At 29.2% G+C, this 19,921-nt stretch overlaps 2 protein-coding genes across 4 annotated transcripts in view; one reads left to right on the top strand and one right to left on the bottom strand.

Moving 5' to 3' along the window:
• The window catches only part of LOC111032334 (rho GTPase-activating protein 100F-like), a 35,191-nt gene that overhangs the window by 12,195 nt on the left and 3,075 nt on the right, over positions 1-19,921 (bottom strand). The window lies entirely within an intron of this gene.
• On the top strand, positions 2,430-5,643 carry LOC111032335 (palmitoyltransferase Hip14). Its single transcript, XM_022312618.1, has 3 exons — positions 2,430-2,933; positions 3,022-4,347; positions 4,410-5,643. Exons 2-3 carry the CDS (start codon positions 3,026-3,028, stop codon positions 4,960-4,962), a joined length of 1,875 nt encoding a protein of 624 aa, XP_022168310.1. The 5' UTR covers positions 2,430-2,933; positions 3,022-3,025; the 3' UTR covers positions 4,963-5,643.

Genomic DNA, 19,921 nt, shown 5'->3' with positions numbered 1-19,921 from the left:
TCAATATAATATGTACATTTGGTTTGAGTAAATCCATGTAAAATAATAATTTAATAATTATGTTTAAGCATAATAACGTACGAATCGTAAGTAGTAATCGTACGTTTCACACACCTTGGATATCACTAACATGGTTCCTATGTGTATATAGAAAGTTTAATTTTATACTCTGAACGCATTTTTTTGTTGATATATTTTTAAAGACAAAACAAGTTGTTGGCTACATTATATTTTAGTTATCGACGAATAATCAACTGTTGAAACTAGCCGTTACTTCGCTTATAGCATATTATCTTCTATAGTCTACTAGTATAGCTAACTCGTATGGTAATATTCAAATATTGTCTAAGATTTCTTAGCTTATTATTTATGATGATAATAATGTATGTTTTCATATTATTATATTAATCATATTTATGAAATTTTGTATTGAGGGTGAAAACAATTTTTTTTTCTAAATATTTCATGTAATATATCGAATATCGGTTAATATTTCTGTCACTAGTAATTTTTCAAACAATTTGTTTCTATAAATGTTCGTCTATAGTCTATACTCTATAGCAGCGTTTCTTAAACTGTGTTCCGTGGAACCCCAGGGTTCCGCGGAGGTCACTTCAGGGTTCCCCGAAACTTGTGGTTTTTATTCAAAATTTTAAATTTTGGCACATAATTATAACTTTTATTGCAAACATTCCTTACATAAAATGACGCATTGAAAGTATTGAAACAATGTAGTGGTTCTAATTGTCGAGCTGTAATAATTTATTGTTAAGAGCTCCATAAAAAACAGCTAAAAAAAGTTGGGGGTCCACGGTGAAAGTGCACATAAAAAAGGGTTCCACGGATAAAAAAGTTTAAGAAACGCTGCTCTATAGTATGACGACTAATTAAAATACTAAAGTGCCTCAGTGGTTCGTCTATGAAAATAGTAATTTAAACGAATAAAATATCATGAAAATATTTAATTATTTCCTTAATAGTTATTATAACAACGACATGATAACATGATTCATTACATAACTGGTTTTATCTAGAGATTAGAGTCTAGGTAGTCATAGGTAATTCGGATTTTTATTTAAAGAAATTATGATGGAAACAATACATTTAGTGATATCATAGAACAAACATTTCATTCAATATATGCAAATGATTAGTTTTGAATCCCAAAAATGTTGATAGTAAATGGTTTTAATTTTGCAGTTTAGTGTGTTCTCAAAAAATGTCAAAAAATCTTGCTGAACAACTTAAAATTAAAACTAATTAAATGTATGTAAATATCCATATATGCATTACAGAATATAGAAACGTGTTTACTCATTTTTTAACAATGCTCTATGCCTTTCACATCTCCTCCATTAATGGATCATGGATCATTTTCATTATTGAAACATATAAAAATAGGTAAGGATCAACATTGAGAAAATAAAATGTATATAGAGAGGTAGGTACATGCTTTGGGAATATTATCGATCGGTAATGATATAACAGACAACAGGAATTTAGACGAATTTTTGAAACAGAAAGCGAGGAAAATAATAAATATGTTTGTGAATAATTTTTAATCAATTTTTACTTTTAACATTTAATTTGATGTATTATGTAGGTATAGGTATATTCTTAGTATTAATACAATAGGTAGTTGTATTATGTATTTAATTATACGATCAACCACACATATACCATAAATATATTTTTTTAATATGTTGTGCAAACATTTTTTAATAATATGTTTTGTTTAGTTAATAGAGAGAGATAATTTGGGGCCCATAGTATTAAAAGTAATCTGTAGTCTGTGACCTGTGTGGCTTATTTAATTATTATTATTTATTAGTGTATATATTAGTGTACTAGTGTACTTATTTAATACGTTAATATATATTAAATAGATCATAGATGTATAACGTAATATCGTATTATGGTAATACTACTAGTACGACTCATACACTACTTTTAAGTTCTAAGTACCTATCCAAGGGCCTAAATAAAAACTAATGCTATACGCATACTATATTTTTTTTGCGAACAGCAATGTATACATTTTATGAAGTTCCAAATGATTATAATATGTGTTATAGTTGTTAAAATGTATACTAAATTGCTCACATAAATTAATTAAAGTATTTAAGCTACTATTCTAACATTTAAGTCTAAAAAACTTAATTTGTCATAACAATATTAATTTTTTCTGTATATTAGTATACCATCAAGTACTTATATTATTTATTACCACTAAATATCATAGTAATATGAGACGTATTGTATTTAAAAGCAAACCGATCGGCTCAGTACGACTTAACGGCCCTAATGGTAATTGGGGTGGTGGGGGGATGGTTGGTATAGTTGCGGCACTACTACTACTACTACTATTACGCGTGCATGGTGCCCATGTGATGTGTACCACTACGAATGATATAACCATATAGGGGTGTATAAGGGGTGGTCTTGCGTTTGTGGTGGATACGAAAAATGCCGCGCTTTCGAAATTGGGTCATTGCTACGTCACGATCGATATAGACGGCAAGTGCACGCACGCCCTCTAAATATCAACCGCGGTACTGGTGGGCCGCAGTCCGCCTTATCAACACAACAACAAATCACTATCAGTCTCGTCTCGCAGCCTGTGTTCGTTCAAAAACCTCTCGGCTCTCGGTCAGTTGAAGTCCGCTTGGATTACTGGTTACAAGTTAAGTTATCTATGGCGAATTTTTCGTCCCAAGTGTAATATCTTATTAGTTATTATTAGCGGTATCTCGTCTGCCGTCGTTAATGGTTAGGTATTTCATGTGCGCACGAAAAACCATCGATCAATGCGTACTCGAAGGAATGAATGACAATCGTATGATACATGCAGCACTATAACTCGGGGTTGGCGCCCGACGTTCCGAATACTAGGAATTCACTCATCAATATGCACCAATGATATAGACCGCTAGGTAAGCGTACCTGAAAATCGAATCGTGGATATTCCTAGCGTCTGGTCTGCACAATTTTTTTTGTTCCTTGACAATTGAAATTTTGCAGAATAATGCATTCGTCATGTGGCCACTTCGGTCTTATACAGGATGGCTGTGGTGCTATATCATCAGCCAAAAGCACCGTAGACACTGTACCTGTATTCACCAAAAAGCCACCAAATACTCGAAAACCAAATATTCCAGACGAAGAAGCAAAAAACTTTGATATTGTTAAAGCGACTCAGTATGGACTGCTGAACCGTTGTAAAGAAATAATTGAAAGTGGTTATGATATAAACAAACCAGATCCTCAAAATATTTATCTCCTACATTGGGCAGCAATTAACAATAAGATTGATGTAATTAAATATTTAATTTCAAAAGGAGCAGCTGTAGACCCTGTTGGAGGTGATCTACGGGCAACTCCACTGCACTGGGCAACTAGGCAAGGTCATATATCTGCAGTAGTGTTATTGATGAGCAACGGAGCAGATCCGTGTTTTTATGATATTGAAGGACGCACTTGTTTGCATATTGCTGCACACTTTGGCTTCACAGCAATTGCAGCTTATTTGATTGCCAAAGGTGTAGATGTCAATTTGAGAGATAAAAATGGAATGACTGCTCTCATGTGGAGTTCATTTAAGTCATTAGGACTTGATCCAACCAAACTTTTAATAACGCTTGGTGCTTCTATGTCCATACAAGATGATGTGCATAGAAACACTCCACTCCACTGGGCTCTAATTAGTCGGAATCCAACAGCCATCAGTATTCTAGTCATGAGAGGATCACCATTAACAATTAGAAATTCAATAGGATGTACTGCTTTAAATTTAATTCACGAGTCGAGATCAGAGGTATGGATAGGATTGAATACATTAAAAACTGTTGATGAAAAAATGAAACCAAAGAATATTTTATTAAAATTAAATGAACAAACTATATCTACTACAATCGTTACTATAGCATTTTATGTGATTGGATTTGTATTGGACTCTCACATGATTTATGTAGCAAAATTATGTTGTTTGATTATTGGCTATCTCATTATGTACAAACTAAACCGTACATATGCATCAGTTTCCAAAACACTGCCTGTGTCAGTTTATTTTGCAACAAAATTTTGGATGTACGTCACTTGGATATTTTGGATTTTACCCATCATAAGTTTCTGGTGTTCAGTTGGTTTTTTTGTTACTACGTCATTGTTGTGGTACAACTTTATGTACAGTTGGAATGGCAATCCAGGATATGTGCCAAATACCAAAAATGATCAATATAATGCTATCATTGAATTGGCTGAAAGCTCTGGATTTGGTTCGGATGGGTTTTGTAGTACATGTTTGATTAAAAAGCCAATCAGATCAAAACATTGTAGTATTTGTAATAGGTAAGAATAGTAAATTAATTGTGTAAGCAGATTGTTTCTATTTATTGTGTTTATGTTTACAGATGTATAGCAAAGTTTGATCATCATTGTCCTTGGGTAAACAATTGCATTGGTATTTCAAATCATCGTCACTTTATTGGATATCTTATATCATTACTTGTAGCATGCGGTTTTATAATTTATGGAAGCATAAAATACCTGAATATGGCAAATAAATTTAATGAACAAACTTTTCATTATAATATATTTTATGTTATTTGGGAAGTTCTCATACTAGATTCTTGGGTCAGTTGGATTATGATCAATGCTATTTTACATTCGATTTGGGTATCAATGCTGTTAGGATGTCAGACTTACCAAATTGTCTGGCTTGGTATGACTACTAATGAACGTATTAATGCTGCACGTTACGAACACTTTATTCCACACGGAAAAGGATATAAGAGTCCTTATAATCGTGGTAAATGTCAAAACTTGTTGGATTTTATCCAGTGTCATTGTCTTGGTTCTAGATTTTTAAATGAAAAAGTATGGTTCAATTATTGTGATTTTCAAGTTTTTACTGAAATGGAATTGAATTTTTCTGCTATAAAACCCGATTTGGAATATGTTTAAATATTTTGATTATATTTTCAATTAGCAATAAATTGCAAACTACTAATTATTAATAATAATGTTAACATGAATAATAATTCAATATTATTAAGTTTTTATTGTATGTTCATTTTTTTTCTATGTGATTTGGCTTAATTCCAATAATTATTGTATTGTATAATATGTTAAATTTTGTAAGATTCATAGTATTTTAAATCCGATCATGTATGAGAACTGATTAAATTAAAATAATAACACTTAGCTTTTTTTTTTATTTCACTAATTATTAAATATAAAATTAATTGATTATTTATTGATTTATTGTTTTGAAATTGTATCCTGTGATTTTAAATGAGAAAATTTAGTTCTGTAGAAAATAATTATGTATTTTTATGTTTTTTGTGTAAGAATTTACTAATTGTGGCTAGCTGCTAGCATACAAATCAATAATTGTATATTTGTATCATTTTCATAAGGTAACTATATAAATATAAAATTAATTTTTAATTTCTGTTAATGCCATATTGCCATGATTCACACATAATGACTTGGGCTTAGAAATGTGTATGATTGTATATTTTTAATTGGCTGTTAAAAAAAACGTTAGATAGGTACACTACAAACTTATACACTTTCTAATACGTTCAAAAATAAAATGTTATTTTGCATATTTTTCGTAAAATTAAATAGCATTTTACTGTATAGAAGAATTTATTTTATAGACCCTATGCGGAATGATTAATTTTAAAAATACATAACAAGAGAATTACATTTTTCAGCAGTTATTTATACAAGAATTTCTAGTTTTGTTATACATTTCAAAATATTTTGACTCTTTTTGTACCATTTATATTTTATAGACATTTGGAATTTTCGACTTTTTTGTCGATTTAAATACATGATCAAATTTAAGTTTTTGGAAAAAACGAGCTTGAAAATTTAATACAAGGTTCCTTTATAATTTTTTTTTTATTTTAAAAATATAAAATTTGCTCATTTGAATTTTTTTTTATAGACGTTACAAGAAAAAATGTTTACAAAATATAATTTATGTGTAATTTTGTTGTTATTTCAAAAATTCGAAAGGACATGCAACTTTTCACCATTACGTATACTATTATTTTCTGTACACAAGGTAACTTTCAAAGTATTTCAATTAATTAAACATTTTTTATACTACGAACTTGTGGTCTACGATACGGTTGGTGTTGACTATCTAACGTCGGTGAGTTACACAGATAGGTGTACTATGTATAGTATAGAATATAGATATCTATGGTAAGTTAACAAGAAATATTGTATTATATGTAATAATATCATAATTATTCATGCTATTTGTTTTTGAAAAAATTGGTTCAACCAACCGTGCTACTAACATAAGGCTACCCATAATAAAATTTCCTTAGGGCTTGGTCATATTATAATTTATAGACTGACTACTGACAGATATGGCTTAATACTCATAAGAGGAAAAAAGAAACCATCATCAACAGCCTAAGAATAGGTCACACCAGAATAACCCATGGTTACCTGGCTGATACACGATTGAGCATAAAACACCATTTTAGCGACACGATTGTGCAAAATTGTCGGCGTATCCAAGAAAATCTAAATACAAAAAAAACCTAAACGATTGAGCATAAAAAACTCTGCAACCTTGCCATTTTAAATGTTTTACTGTATTATAAAAAAATATTTATTTAAATAATTATATTAATTCAAAATATAACTTGTCAAAAAAAAAAAATGATTCATAGGCTATAATATAGTCACATATTATTCTGTATAGATCTGTTTTATAATAGGTAATAATAAAAATATTAATAATATTTATAATTTTAATTTATAAATCAATATAAAAGTCTCAATAGTGGTCATAAATGATGTAATAATACGTGAAAATAATTAATTACAAAATGTTGGCAACGTGAATGTGGCAATATCGCGTAAAATATTCTATGCTCAATCTTGTTGCTAAAAAGGTATATGCTCAATCGTTTTATGTTTAATCGTGCTTTAATGTCCCCAGATGAGCCCCCCTCATGTATGATCTGCGGGGTCGAACTAACAATAAAACACATCCTCACGGAATGTTTTGCTGCATACCTCAATGCAAGGAATCGCAATCATTTACCCAGCGACTTATATGATATACTTGGACCAGTCCTGCCATCACCTGACACATTCGTGTTCCTCCAGGAGACAGGATTGGACAAACTTATTTAACCATCTGAACGACACAACTTTAAAATTGAAGCTCATATAATTTAGTCTAGATATTCGTTGTTATTAAACCTTTTTTTAATATTATTTTATATTATACCTATAATACCTATATAAAAAAAAAAACTCAGGGAAAATTCATATTAATTACACTATATCTTTTAAACCCTTCTGTTAATATTATTATTTATAGGTATCAAATATATTTTTAAATACTAAAAAAACAAAATATTCATCGCAATTTTGATAGCTTTGAGCGTCTGAACCTCCAGGCCCTACTAAGTAAGTAACTACTATAGCATATGGGCATTAGGCATCTTTTTAAAATAGTATCGATTGACATAAACTATTTAACAATAAAGGTAACAATTAATAAATATTACTTTAAAATCTATAAACCTTACATAGACTCTAGACTAGAGCATCGTTCTTTAAACGTTAGAACCTTAGATCATATAAATCTAGATCTAAGGTTAGAACTGAATTTACAGCTACGTCGTGTGTCGCATCGTGTTGATTAAATCGCATTGTGATTGGACATTAATATTTTGGTAACATGTTATAACCCAGTTGCAACTGAGTATACCAATAATTGATTTCATTTCATCTTTTAAACCATATTGATGACCAGTTATAAACCATATAGTTACCACTTACCACACCCTTGCATGACACGACGTAGCTTTGAATTCGGCTCTAGGTTTGTAGCCGTGTATAGTGCACCTAATTATAGTAGCCACTATTACTGTCATTTCCAAAAAGTTATTCTGTCATTATTCATTATTTACATTCTAGTTAGTTTCTAAACTTGGGAAACTGGAAAGGGTTTCAAACTCATTGGACAAAAAAGTATATCTACATAATTACACAAATAGTACTTACCTACTTATGTTGCCTACTCGTATATGTAGGCATATTGTGGCATGTCGCCATATTATGTTTGTACCATTATAGAGTAAGATATGATAATCTAACCTTACTCCATGGCTTGTACACAGATAGTATAATAAGGTAGGTATAGTTAAGTACCTATAGATATGCTAATGAATACAGCTATGTGCTAAAAGTATGACAAATTCTCTAGATTAACCGGAAATTATATAATCAAATTTAACTGTTGGTGTGAATGCATAATATGCAATATCGGAAGATAGTTGGTCGGACGGCTAACGGACCAATATTAAATTGAAGCCTAACCGTGGTAATTGCAGTCGAGCTGAATAGGTATTAGGTATGCATTACTTTATTACGGATTGGGTTAGATATACTTTCTTTTTTCGAGTTGGTAATCGTATAAAATATAAATACCTATATAGTCACAAATTATTTAATGTTACATATTAAACCAATCGTGTCTAATATTAATATAATATATGTAATAAGTAATAACCAATAGGCAATATGTTTTATCCATAGTATTTCCTACCTATATGAATATACCTATAATGGCTAATACTAATACATTAATATTTAATAGTTTTATGCGGCTGCCTATATTATCTCCTTATTATCTATAAATGGCGACTTAATTATTTATCATGGAAGTTAAAACGATTTAATATAAGCATATAAAGTGCTTATTCGATATTAAGGGTAAGTAGGCATTAGTCATTTGGTAGAGAATACATTTTGTTTAACAAAATACATGAATGAGGATATTATATAAGTCACAAACGGTTTATATTTTAAACTATTTTATAGTTTACTATAAAGATAAGTAATAGGTACCACAAAATTACATGGAATATTTTCAATTTTGTTAACAAGTTTAGATTATATCGTGTTTTAATGTGCAAAACATGTATTTATAATTTCAAGTCAATGGCTTTTGGTAAAGTCAGGTATCAATGCATTTATTAAATATTTTAGTTTGAATTTTATAGGAAATTTATTTCTTATATACCTACTTGACATTTGATTGTATAGAAATAAAATACATTGTTTATAGTTTATATATATATATATATATTATCTATTTATCTACAACAATATAACGACCATGCTAGGGTTCGATAGTGTGAGTGGGTTTTAATTTTTAATAAGAAATATTTACTAACTATATTTCCTAATACGTAAATTATTAATCATAATAAGACTGAAATTAAATGATATATGAGCAAATGGACTTCGATATAAACAGTGTTTTTAATTTTAAATATCGTTAATTAATATGAATTTTAGTATTTTTATGTCAGTGACCTATAAATTACAAGTAAATTCAGTTTTAGTCAAATTCAAAAAAGTGTGTTGGTTTGTCTTTATATATGACGCCTTTACACTATAACACTCGAAAAACAGTTCTTAGTAAAGCTCAAAATCTAAAAACACCAAATCTCTTTAACCATTTTTATTCTTTACAATTTACATTAAGTAGGTATTCTAAACTTATTCCTCGAGGACTTAGGTCTTGGGTAACAACACGATTTTAATAATATATAAGTATAACTTATGCATATACAATGTATATTATACATATATAATACAATATTTATTTGGTCGGAGCGTGTATACTTTAGGCTTTAGCATTACATGATTGACACATGATTGACATATGCCACTGGGCACTGACACTGTCATGCAGGAGGTACTCAGTAACCTTTGTTAAATTATTATAATTGTTGAGAACTCCTTTAAATATTTATATAAAATTATATTTAATGAGTAAAAATAAACGATTTTAATTATACAATATAATATATTATGTATAAGTACACGTCACATTTATAAGAAACATACAATTTAAGTTTGTTGATAGGTATGATAAATAACAATGAAAAATAAATTTGTGTAGTTTGTATATATTAATTTAGTATTTTTAATTATTTAAACTTTTAAGGGTATTAAATATTAATGTTATAAAAGTCAATTTATTTATAAGTTATAAATTATTATGTACTTAAAAGACAGCTCATATTTCAAGTTAAAAACTGATTTGTTTTAAGAATTAAAAAAAATTTTAAATACATATTTGTTGGAAAATGTTTTTAATTATAGTTGATATTCTCAAATTATTCGATTTGAAAAATGTATCAAAGCAAAATAGAAATAAGTGAAACAGTTTTATATTATTTTAGGCACCTATCTATACCTACCATACATGATGGTGTAATAATTTTCACAACTATTTGTTTGGTAAGAAGGTACATTTGGAAAAATTGGAAAAAATGCTCTGTTTGGACTAATTATTTAAATAGGAAAAATGTCATTTTTATAATTTTTTGAATCAATTATACATTTATACCATTTTTAATCATTATTAATTGTTATTTTAGTTTTTAATTATATAATTCTTGTGTTCAAATAGTACTTTACGTCTTTACTATACTGTTTAATAAGGGCGGTAAAAAAAATCAGCAAAGAATTGCATTCAAATTAATGTAAAGAATTATCTCATGGCCATAATCTTAATCCCGCATAGGTAGCCAGGTTATATTAATTTACAAATTTATAGTTGGTAAATAGCCACCGCTATATCTAAAGCCCAAAGACTAAAAGCCATGTTTATTTGAGGTGGTTTTGTTTCCCGGAAGCAGAAAGAATGTATATGGCCGATGTCATAAAGTTGATGAGTATATAGTATATATTTTACCTTACCCGATGGCCTAGGCTCATGAGTACCAAAAACGTTTAAAACTGAGTAGCTTGTCGTGTCATGTGTCTTTTATCGTATTCTGATTGGCCGTTGTAACCATGGTATCATTTACTATACGCGTCTACCCATGATTTACCGAAAAATGTCTGAAGTTGTGCCCATTTCAACTTTTAGGTATAAGTACCAGCCGTATAGTACCTCCGCTGGGAGGCCTCTACATTCGGTCTAATCTGTCGTTAATTATTTTTATTTTATTTTTTTATTTTAACTAATTCATCAATTGTTCTTATTGTTCTATTTTGTATTGTAACAGATCGAATGAAAAATCCTTTAATAACAAAAAAAAAAATAGATATTAGTACCTACACGACACAACAGACGATGTTTAGCTGTGAATAACGCGTTACAATAATAATGTGGATAGCGATCGCCTCGGACGACTCCCGCCGTGGTTGTCGGCTTTCGGGAGACGATATGTATAAATAGAACCTGATAGCAGAATTAAAAAAAACCGCGAAAAACCGAAACATTTACCGCTGAGTTCAGCGGTTCAGCCGAGATTTTTAACCCATGTGGTATAATCCATAGACGTATAAAAGATATGAACTGAGAGTAGAGAGGTTACAACATTGTGTCATTGGTGGAAAAAGATAGACTACAACTTGGTTTATACTTGCCCAGTAGTCAGTACCCATCAATTAACTTTATTCTGTGTCTCTGATATCTTGGCGTCCCGCCGATGACTATATTGCTTACGGTACTCGTAGAGTCGTAGCAAGCGAGTTCCCGTTATTATTAACAAACAAAATACATCTCATGAGAAATTAATTCTTCATAAATATTTCTAGAGGGAGGGGGAGGGTATTCCTCCATTAGTATACCAATGGGTATGATTTATTAAGTATGAATAAAATAAGAGTACGATGCACTGAAGTCACCAACTTTAATATTCACAGGCCCCTTGTATCCAATACACTGCAGTTTCACGAGCATTTATATTCTAAGGCCATTATTAAGAAATTGTATTTACATATTATAATATATTAATATGAACATGGCTTTGGAATATCTTAGGAAAACATTGATATAAATAACCACCGAGCAACGAGCTGTATTATGATTTTAGGAATAGTACTTTTTGACCTATCGCTTCTAAGGTTATAGCATAAATAAATATAAATATAAATATTAAATATCAAATGCCTACCTATTATTGTATAGTACTGTACTGTGTATCATCGTATCTCGTATAAAGTGTGCTCGTTTATAATCATTTATCGAGGCCACATATTATTTGGTATCAATTGTATTACATAACTATGTCTCTGTGTATACATATTCGCTTTTTGGCGTAATGTAGGTAACCATAATGTGCAGGTGTTATCCAATGACCAATATTCCAATAAGATGTTACAGTATCATTTTTGGTTGCAGCAGATCCGAACCTAGTACTTATGTATATTCTTATTTTTAAGCATCATCATCATCAATCATATTATTATGTATTAATGTATTATTAATTATTATAAGCTATTTTTAATTAATAGGTATTATTAAATATTAAATATAATTCAAGAACATAACTCATTAATCATAATATTAAATTTAAAATTTAAAATTTCCGAAATAGTGTTAAAAACACGCGCAAACAATAAGATTTTACCCACTGATGGTTCCAAATTTTATAAAAACTGTTAACAGACGACTGTTGTTTTCGCGAGTTAAATTTTAATACTAGAGAAATGTCAAATAATTATAATATTTATTGTAAATAGTTAAAAAATTTTCCAAATAGTAAATGGGTTGTATTTTTTTTTAATCGGTCAAACTCTAAACGAGTATTGCCTATATTATAATTGCACCCAATAATCTTTTACATATTTCTTACTTTCCCTGTCTGGACCCAGCTTAATATATATTAATAATAATAATAATGATTATATCATATAAATATTGAAAATACCTATACTAGTATACATGTAAGTACTAACTGCTAACTATATTATTATCCTCACAAATATTAAATACTCATCCTGTTCTTTCTAACTTCTACAATTTTAATTTGTTTTTAATTCTCTAAGATAAAAATAAGATAAAAAATGGGTATTTTAAACATTTCAAAAATTAAATTACACATGTACCAATGTCCAATACCTTTTTATGTGTACAAGCTGAATATTCTGGCCTTGTCCAGTTTTTTTTTGTGGCAAATCCTACATAGTATATCCCCTATGCAGGTATAAGTGTTGGTATCTAGGTTTAAGTGTATCTCAGTTTTAGTTTACGGCAATATACCTACGTCAGTTCACGGACAAATCGGCGTCAGCTAGTATACCTAGCTTGATGAAATCATTTGACCTAGATGGGTAACCGCTAGTTATGGACTGGATTTAGCGCTATAGATATATTTTTAAAGTGGTTTAAACTACTTGGGTACTTTTTAAACTTTTCTGAAATCTCTAAAAACTATCTATAAGATTTTCGTCAAATTCAACCGAGTAGTTTTTGAGTATATAAGCTACACACATACATTTGGTTTTAAGATATAGTTTCTTAACTCGAGGCCAATTGATGCATGCTTGTACCTGATCTACCCGAGAAACCAATGGCAGTTGGCAACTATTTATAAACAAAAAAAAGGTTTCAATTTCTACAGTGAATCTTAAGATTCCTGTTTGATTACTTCTTTAAAATGCGAATATCGGAAGTCCTTTATTATTGGACATCTAAATCATTAGAAAAACCACTATTACGAATTCATTGTATTCATAGTTTTGTAGTTTTTGAGATGTAGTGATAAAAGTAATATAAGATATTAGATATTTAGATATTATTTTAAAAAATTTGAATTAGTTCCATGTATTCATATTTCATGGTTAGGTTAAACTACAATTTATTCAAGTTTAATTTATAGATTAATAGAATTGTGGACTACACAATTATTCATGATATTCTCGTTGCCACTTCACTACCTTCCTAATCTTAGTTAAACTTTAAATATTCATAATTAAATTAAAACCTATTTACTTAATATTTGATATTTAGGTATATTTTAGAAATTTATTCTACTTCAGATTATGAAATGAATTTAGAAAAAATAGTCAAAGGGAGGGAAATGGAGAAGGTTGTCCAAGTATGTGTGTATATAATATAGGTATTAGGTATGTATATACATTATACAGTATACGTATTATATAACTGTTTTATGCATAATATATTAGTAAGTTCTATTTCCAAAATTCCATAATTAATTTTGATTATCCAAAAACCCTTATAATTTATCTACCTTAATTTGTGATTCTGGGTTGACAGTATGTATAAAACTTCGTTGGTCGTATATGGTATACCCATCATCAACATATCACATGGTAATAAAAGTTTATGATCCCGGATGACGAGTCCAATATTCAATTTAATACAGTATATTTGATACAAAACTATCTTATTCAAGATTTTTAGTTCTATGCAGTATGCACGTTCGTTAGGTATAAAAATCATAGAGATATGTAACTGAGATTAATGTATGTGTGTATCGAGTATAAGGAAAAATAAGGATCAGAAAACTTTTTTAAAGCCGTACCTTTAAATATTAAAAATATGTCATACATTTTTAAATATTTTTGTTGGTACACTTATATTGACTTTTATTTTATTATAATGATGTAATACATGACGTAATGTCTAATATTATAATAATATTATGTGTTGTGTGTTAAGTTTTTGTTATTTTTAAAAGAACAATTTATTACAACAACAAAACATATTTTACTTTGGTAATTTTTATACATGATAATTTTTGCTATTTGACTAATTTCCAGTGGACTGCTTTGCTTGGGCCAATTTTGTACTAGGTAATTTTTTCCGTGGCCATTATTACCGATTATCGTATAAAAATGTCCCTTTATAGAATATATTATATATTTACATATAGTCATCAGTCATCACTTTTTTTATGCTACTATGCTATGATATAAATGGATATACTGTACGATTATTGAGGTATACTCGTGTATTATTAATTATAATTTAACCAAACTTAACCTATCTGAGTTATAACTTTATAAGACGTGTCGTTTAGGGGTTAATTTTTTAAATTATATTGGTACAACTGTGTGCGTAGGTGTCAGCGGTCAGCCGACGCATTTTAAAAGCGTGGAATCGGATACGATTTTTTTCATGGAAAGGATGAAATTTAAGCCCTATTAAAATACAATGAAAACAAAAAATGAATGATTTGTATAATGCAAAATAAAATACTATTTATATGGGGTTGGGAAGATTTATTTTCCGTATAGGTACCTATATAAATGGAAGCAATATTCATCACCATTCCTGTGTGTTTAATATAATACTATATTCACATGAATATTATGATACACTACTGACGGATTTTGTACTTCCATTTTCCACGATATCAAAAGCAAACAAATGAAGTACGTTAAAATGTTTAATGATACGAGATATATTATACATGTATTTTATAAACGCTTAATAAATATATCAGACATTATTTTCTGGACAATCTGATTCATTAAAAGAATCGAATATTTATAATGTAAATATAATGACAATAAAAGAGCTTACAGGCTGATTTGCGAAACATACTCAACCACATTTTTTCAGTTAATAATGAATAAGTTCAAATTCTGAATTTTGGATGTTTATAACTATACAGAGTGTAACAGAAAGATAAATTAAATAACTTGTGTTCTAAACAATTTTTTTTTGGCATATAATTAATATAATTAAAAAGTTTATATTTTACGTGTAATACAAGTGTCTATTAATTATATGAAAAAAAAAAATTTAAAAAAATTGATTAGAACACAAGTTATTTAACTTGTCATATCTTTATGTTATATTCTGTATATGAGCTTATTTTCAAGCTTCTATACTTTGTATACCTCAAGGAGTGTCTTGTGATGGTTCAAACTTCTATTTTTAAATGAAAATCATCCTTTTCCTTGTAAATTTTTAATCACCTTAATGAGTTTTTCGAAAAACAATAATGCATCCAAATCGAGGTTCAATCGAATATTTTTTGAATTAATTAACTTTTTGTATTAAGGATACGGGATAGTAGATTCATGGACCACGAATAGATTTGAAATAAATTGGGGTCAATGATGTTTTAAAAATTACATTAATTAATATTGATCAAACAAAATTGTAAGTTTTAAAAAAAATTGTTTGAGTAATAGTATAATAGGATGGCATTTAGTTTTCCGTTATAGTATATTTATTTTAATAACTCAGAAACTGAGAAACTACTCTTTCGAATTTTGATGCGGATACATGAATATTTTCAAAAAAATCATATACTTAACAATTTACAGAAAATGATGTTTGTTTGAAAAAAATGTTTATATCGCCACAGGACACCCCTTAAATGATGTCAAAAGTCTAAGTATTTGAAAATATGATCTTTAAGTAGATAAGTAAACTTAAACATATCTAAAATCAGAATTTGAAAAAAAATCATTATTAAAGATAAAATGGGGTTTATCGTGCCTGGTGAAGACCCCGTATTATATATCTATAATATTATAGTGTTTGGTGGAGACATACAAAATAAATATTTCTTGGCCGACGCAATAAAAGGACTATTTTTTCTCTCTTCCTCGCCGAAATCGTTGCCAATCCCCTTTCTTATATCAACAAATATCGTTTTATGCGCAACGCTATTCTATCTACAAGCAATATCCGAGCATATTATACTTGCACACACATGTGGCAGGGTATATCATTTTTGAAGGCGACGGACAAATCGATATGGCTAAGAGAAAATTATTCACATAAACATTATAATAATATATATATATATATAATTTATAATCCTATATGGCTATACTATATGATGGCTGTATTTCATATATACATATAAGTGCGAAAACTGGCGAAGATTCGTGTCACCGGCTGGGCAAACATAGTGACATTATATTGCTTGCTGATATAATATATTACATTGTATATTTATATAAAAGACCATATATGCAGTGTGAGATACTGAGATATAATTGTATATAATATGATAATGTTATATAATATGCATTTATGGGCTTAATTTTTGAAAAACTTTTCGTACACCATTTTTGTTCTGATGTGCACACAGGTGAAAACAGTTTACAGAGTCCGGCAGAGTTGAAATGTATATGAAAATGCGTGTTTTTTTATTATCGATTTTGTTTTAAAACCATATCGCCGGTCGGCGGGTATCCCGCTTACGAGAACGGCCCGAGTGTATAATTCCGTCCACCCGTCCGAGACGCAATGTAGATGATATATACATAAATAACGTAAAACCTTAGAGAGAATCTGCTGGTAGTTGCCATTTTCGGCTTTTTTTTTCACTCTGACCTTTAATGTTTCCCCGCGAAAAAATAAGAAACGTTTTTTCACCATAACGACCGCGACGTCGGCGCATCGCGCGTTTGAAAATTACGTTACAGTTACAATATTTCTTTGTATATCAAGTATTCATTAATAATACTACATAATAACGACTACAGTACATATATATGATTCATTATTCAATGTACATTTGCGTTGAACAAAAGTACAATACATGCACATTTTGGCAGATGCATATAACCAACAGACCGTATTCTTTTTAAATCAAAGACCGGAAGCGAATATTTAAGAAGAAAATATAAAACCTTGACAAACGCATAGTAACATCGATTATTCGGCCATATATATTATATGGTTAACCAAATCGGCATTAGCTGACGTCATAGACTGCAACACATAGCTTAAACGCCTCAAACAAGCGAATAATTGTAATAATATTAAATCTCTAATTACCGCAAACGAATCCACATAGGTATATACAATAGTGGTAGGTGTACAAAAACAATGTTAGATTTATATAATACAAAACGTAATGCGCATTACGTAACAATAGTAACATATATTATATGTTATATTGGACCATATAATGCGACAGTACGTATGCGTAAATATTTATAAGTAGCCGAACAAGGGTGATTAGTTGCCAATGTGGTTCAAAATAATTAAATACAACTGAAATAATATGTCTGGGACGAGGTTAGGTCACATAACATTATATATACCTAATGTAGTGGTGGTGTGTATAAACTAGAAAGTCGCATACGGGGTTGTGAAATCAGAGACGTGATATTATATATACATATACATATATATATATATATATATATATATATAATACGGGGTGATCCACTTAACCTAAGACACTCTTTATTTCATAAAACATTAAAGTTTTTGAGAATAATTCTTTTACACAAGTTTTAGTCGTTATAAAACAACATTTTCAGAAAAAATTCCTTTTAAAGTTTTTAACGACTTAAAATTATGTAGAAAAATGAATTTTTTAAAAAAGTGACGGCTTTTGAAAAAATGATTAAATGAATCATCCGGTATATAATAATATACAAACATACGATATACATATTATTTGTGTGTGCGGTGTGGACTTGCCGCTACTATGGTAAACGATACCTGCTTTAACCTATATATAATATTACATGTAAAAACAACTTATATCTGTAGTGTTTGGAGGGTATCGTCAGTCCGACAGTACGTACGGTATCTGTGTATGCAATGATTATGATATATCGTACACATTTATAAATCGTGCGGTTTTGCCTTTTCGTGATGCACGTCATATAATATACTCAAATTATGTCAGCAGCCGTCCCGGAGGGATTCAAAACACCAAACACCTCTATAGCGTCAATGCAGCTCGTCAGATACGATAGTTTCCTTATTCGACAGCATAATAATATTATTTAATATGTTTTCTGGATTTAGGTGTCCCCTGTAAGGACGGATATTACGGCTGCAGATGGTATATCATGTATGTCATGTATGTTCATATTCTCGGGTCATTTGATATTTTCAAAAATTATGTTTTGAGGATGTGGTGGCAGAGTGCGAGGTCAATTAAAGTACCTACATTATACTACAGCTAGTATACTACCCGCTGTTTATTGTAAATGCACGTGCCTGACTGTTGATGTATACTGTTTACACACGATACTGCAGTCAATTAATAGTACTTAAGAATATTATAATGTCTATTGTCTATTAAGTATATTTATTACTTTATTAGTCAATTACTATTCAATCATTTTCTTCCGTTTTAAAAATTTATTAAATTATGTATTTTAATTTTTAATCCATTATAGATAGATACCTAAGTACATTAAAACCATCGATTTTGTCCATGTACCAAGACAAAAACTTAAAACAAATTTTTAATTACCTATATGGTTATACTAAACTGTTTTATTAATTAGCTATATCATATTATCCTTACTGTTAATTTTAAAATAAATAATGGAAGGAATTATGAATTACCGATTGCATTGGTAAATTGTCAACATTTCCCTATTACATAGAAAAAAATCTGTTCAAAAAATAATAATGTATAATGTGAATAATGTACCATTAATATTAAATATTTTTAAACGACAATTTTCAATACAATTTCAAGAAATTTTGGAAATAATTTTGACCTTCTAGCCTTTCGCAATAAGAAAATTCTTCCAATCATTTTTTATCTTAAATTTCAATAAGTATAAAATGTTATTTTCATGAACAAACTAAATGATTTAAATATGATAATATATAAACTGTACACATGTATACTTGAACACTTCAGTATATTTAAAAGGTAAATCGTTATGATTTTTTCGGACGCTACAAATGTATGGACGTGTGGTTTTGTTTCAACATTTCACTGAACTTCAGCAATTATTTTTATGTCTTCATAAATGTTATTAAACGAAAATTAGACTTTTGCAGTGGCCTTCATACAGATTACAATTTTAATACATGGTTACGTAATTAGTACGTCCACTGAAATAATATCATATTTTTCTAAAATTTCTGGAAGGGTTGTAACTCCCTCAGCCATCCCCTCTCTGGCCACGCCATTACTTACGAACCAAACGTTATTAATATTTAATAGTCCTTTATGTATGTTTTAAAACACAATAAACAACCATATACCAACTACAAAACTAAATTCAAAATATTATTATAACGACGTATATGTTATGTTAATGTTCACCGAAAATTAACTTCACGTAGACAGATTATGAAACTGTCATTATTATATTGTTATAATGTCAACTGCAGCGAGCATTTAGGTCAGTTATAACTCGTTTATAATAATATAAA

This window comes from Myzus persicae, unplaced genomic scaffold, assembly GCF_001856785.1.
Source record: "Myzus persicae strain clone G006 unplaced genomic scaffold, MPER_G0061.0, whole genome shotgun sequence".
In the NCBI taxonomy this organism is placed as follows: Eukaryota; Metazoa; Arthropoda; class Insecta; order Hemiptera; family Aphididae; genus Myzus; species Myzus persicae.
Note: the sequence above shows the minus strand (reverse complement) of the source record. Positions and strands in the feature narration are given on the sequence as shown.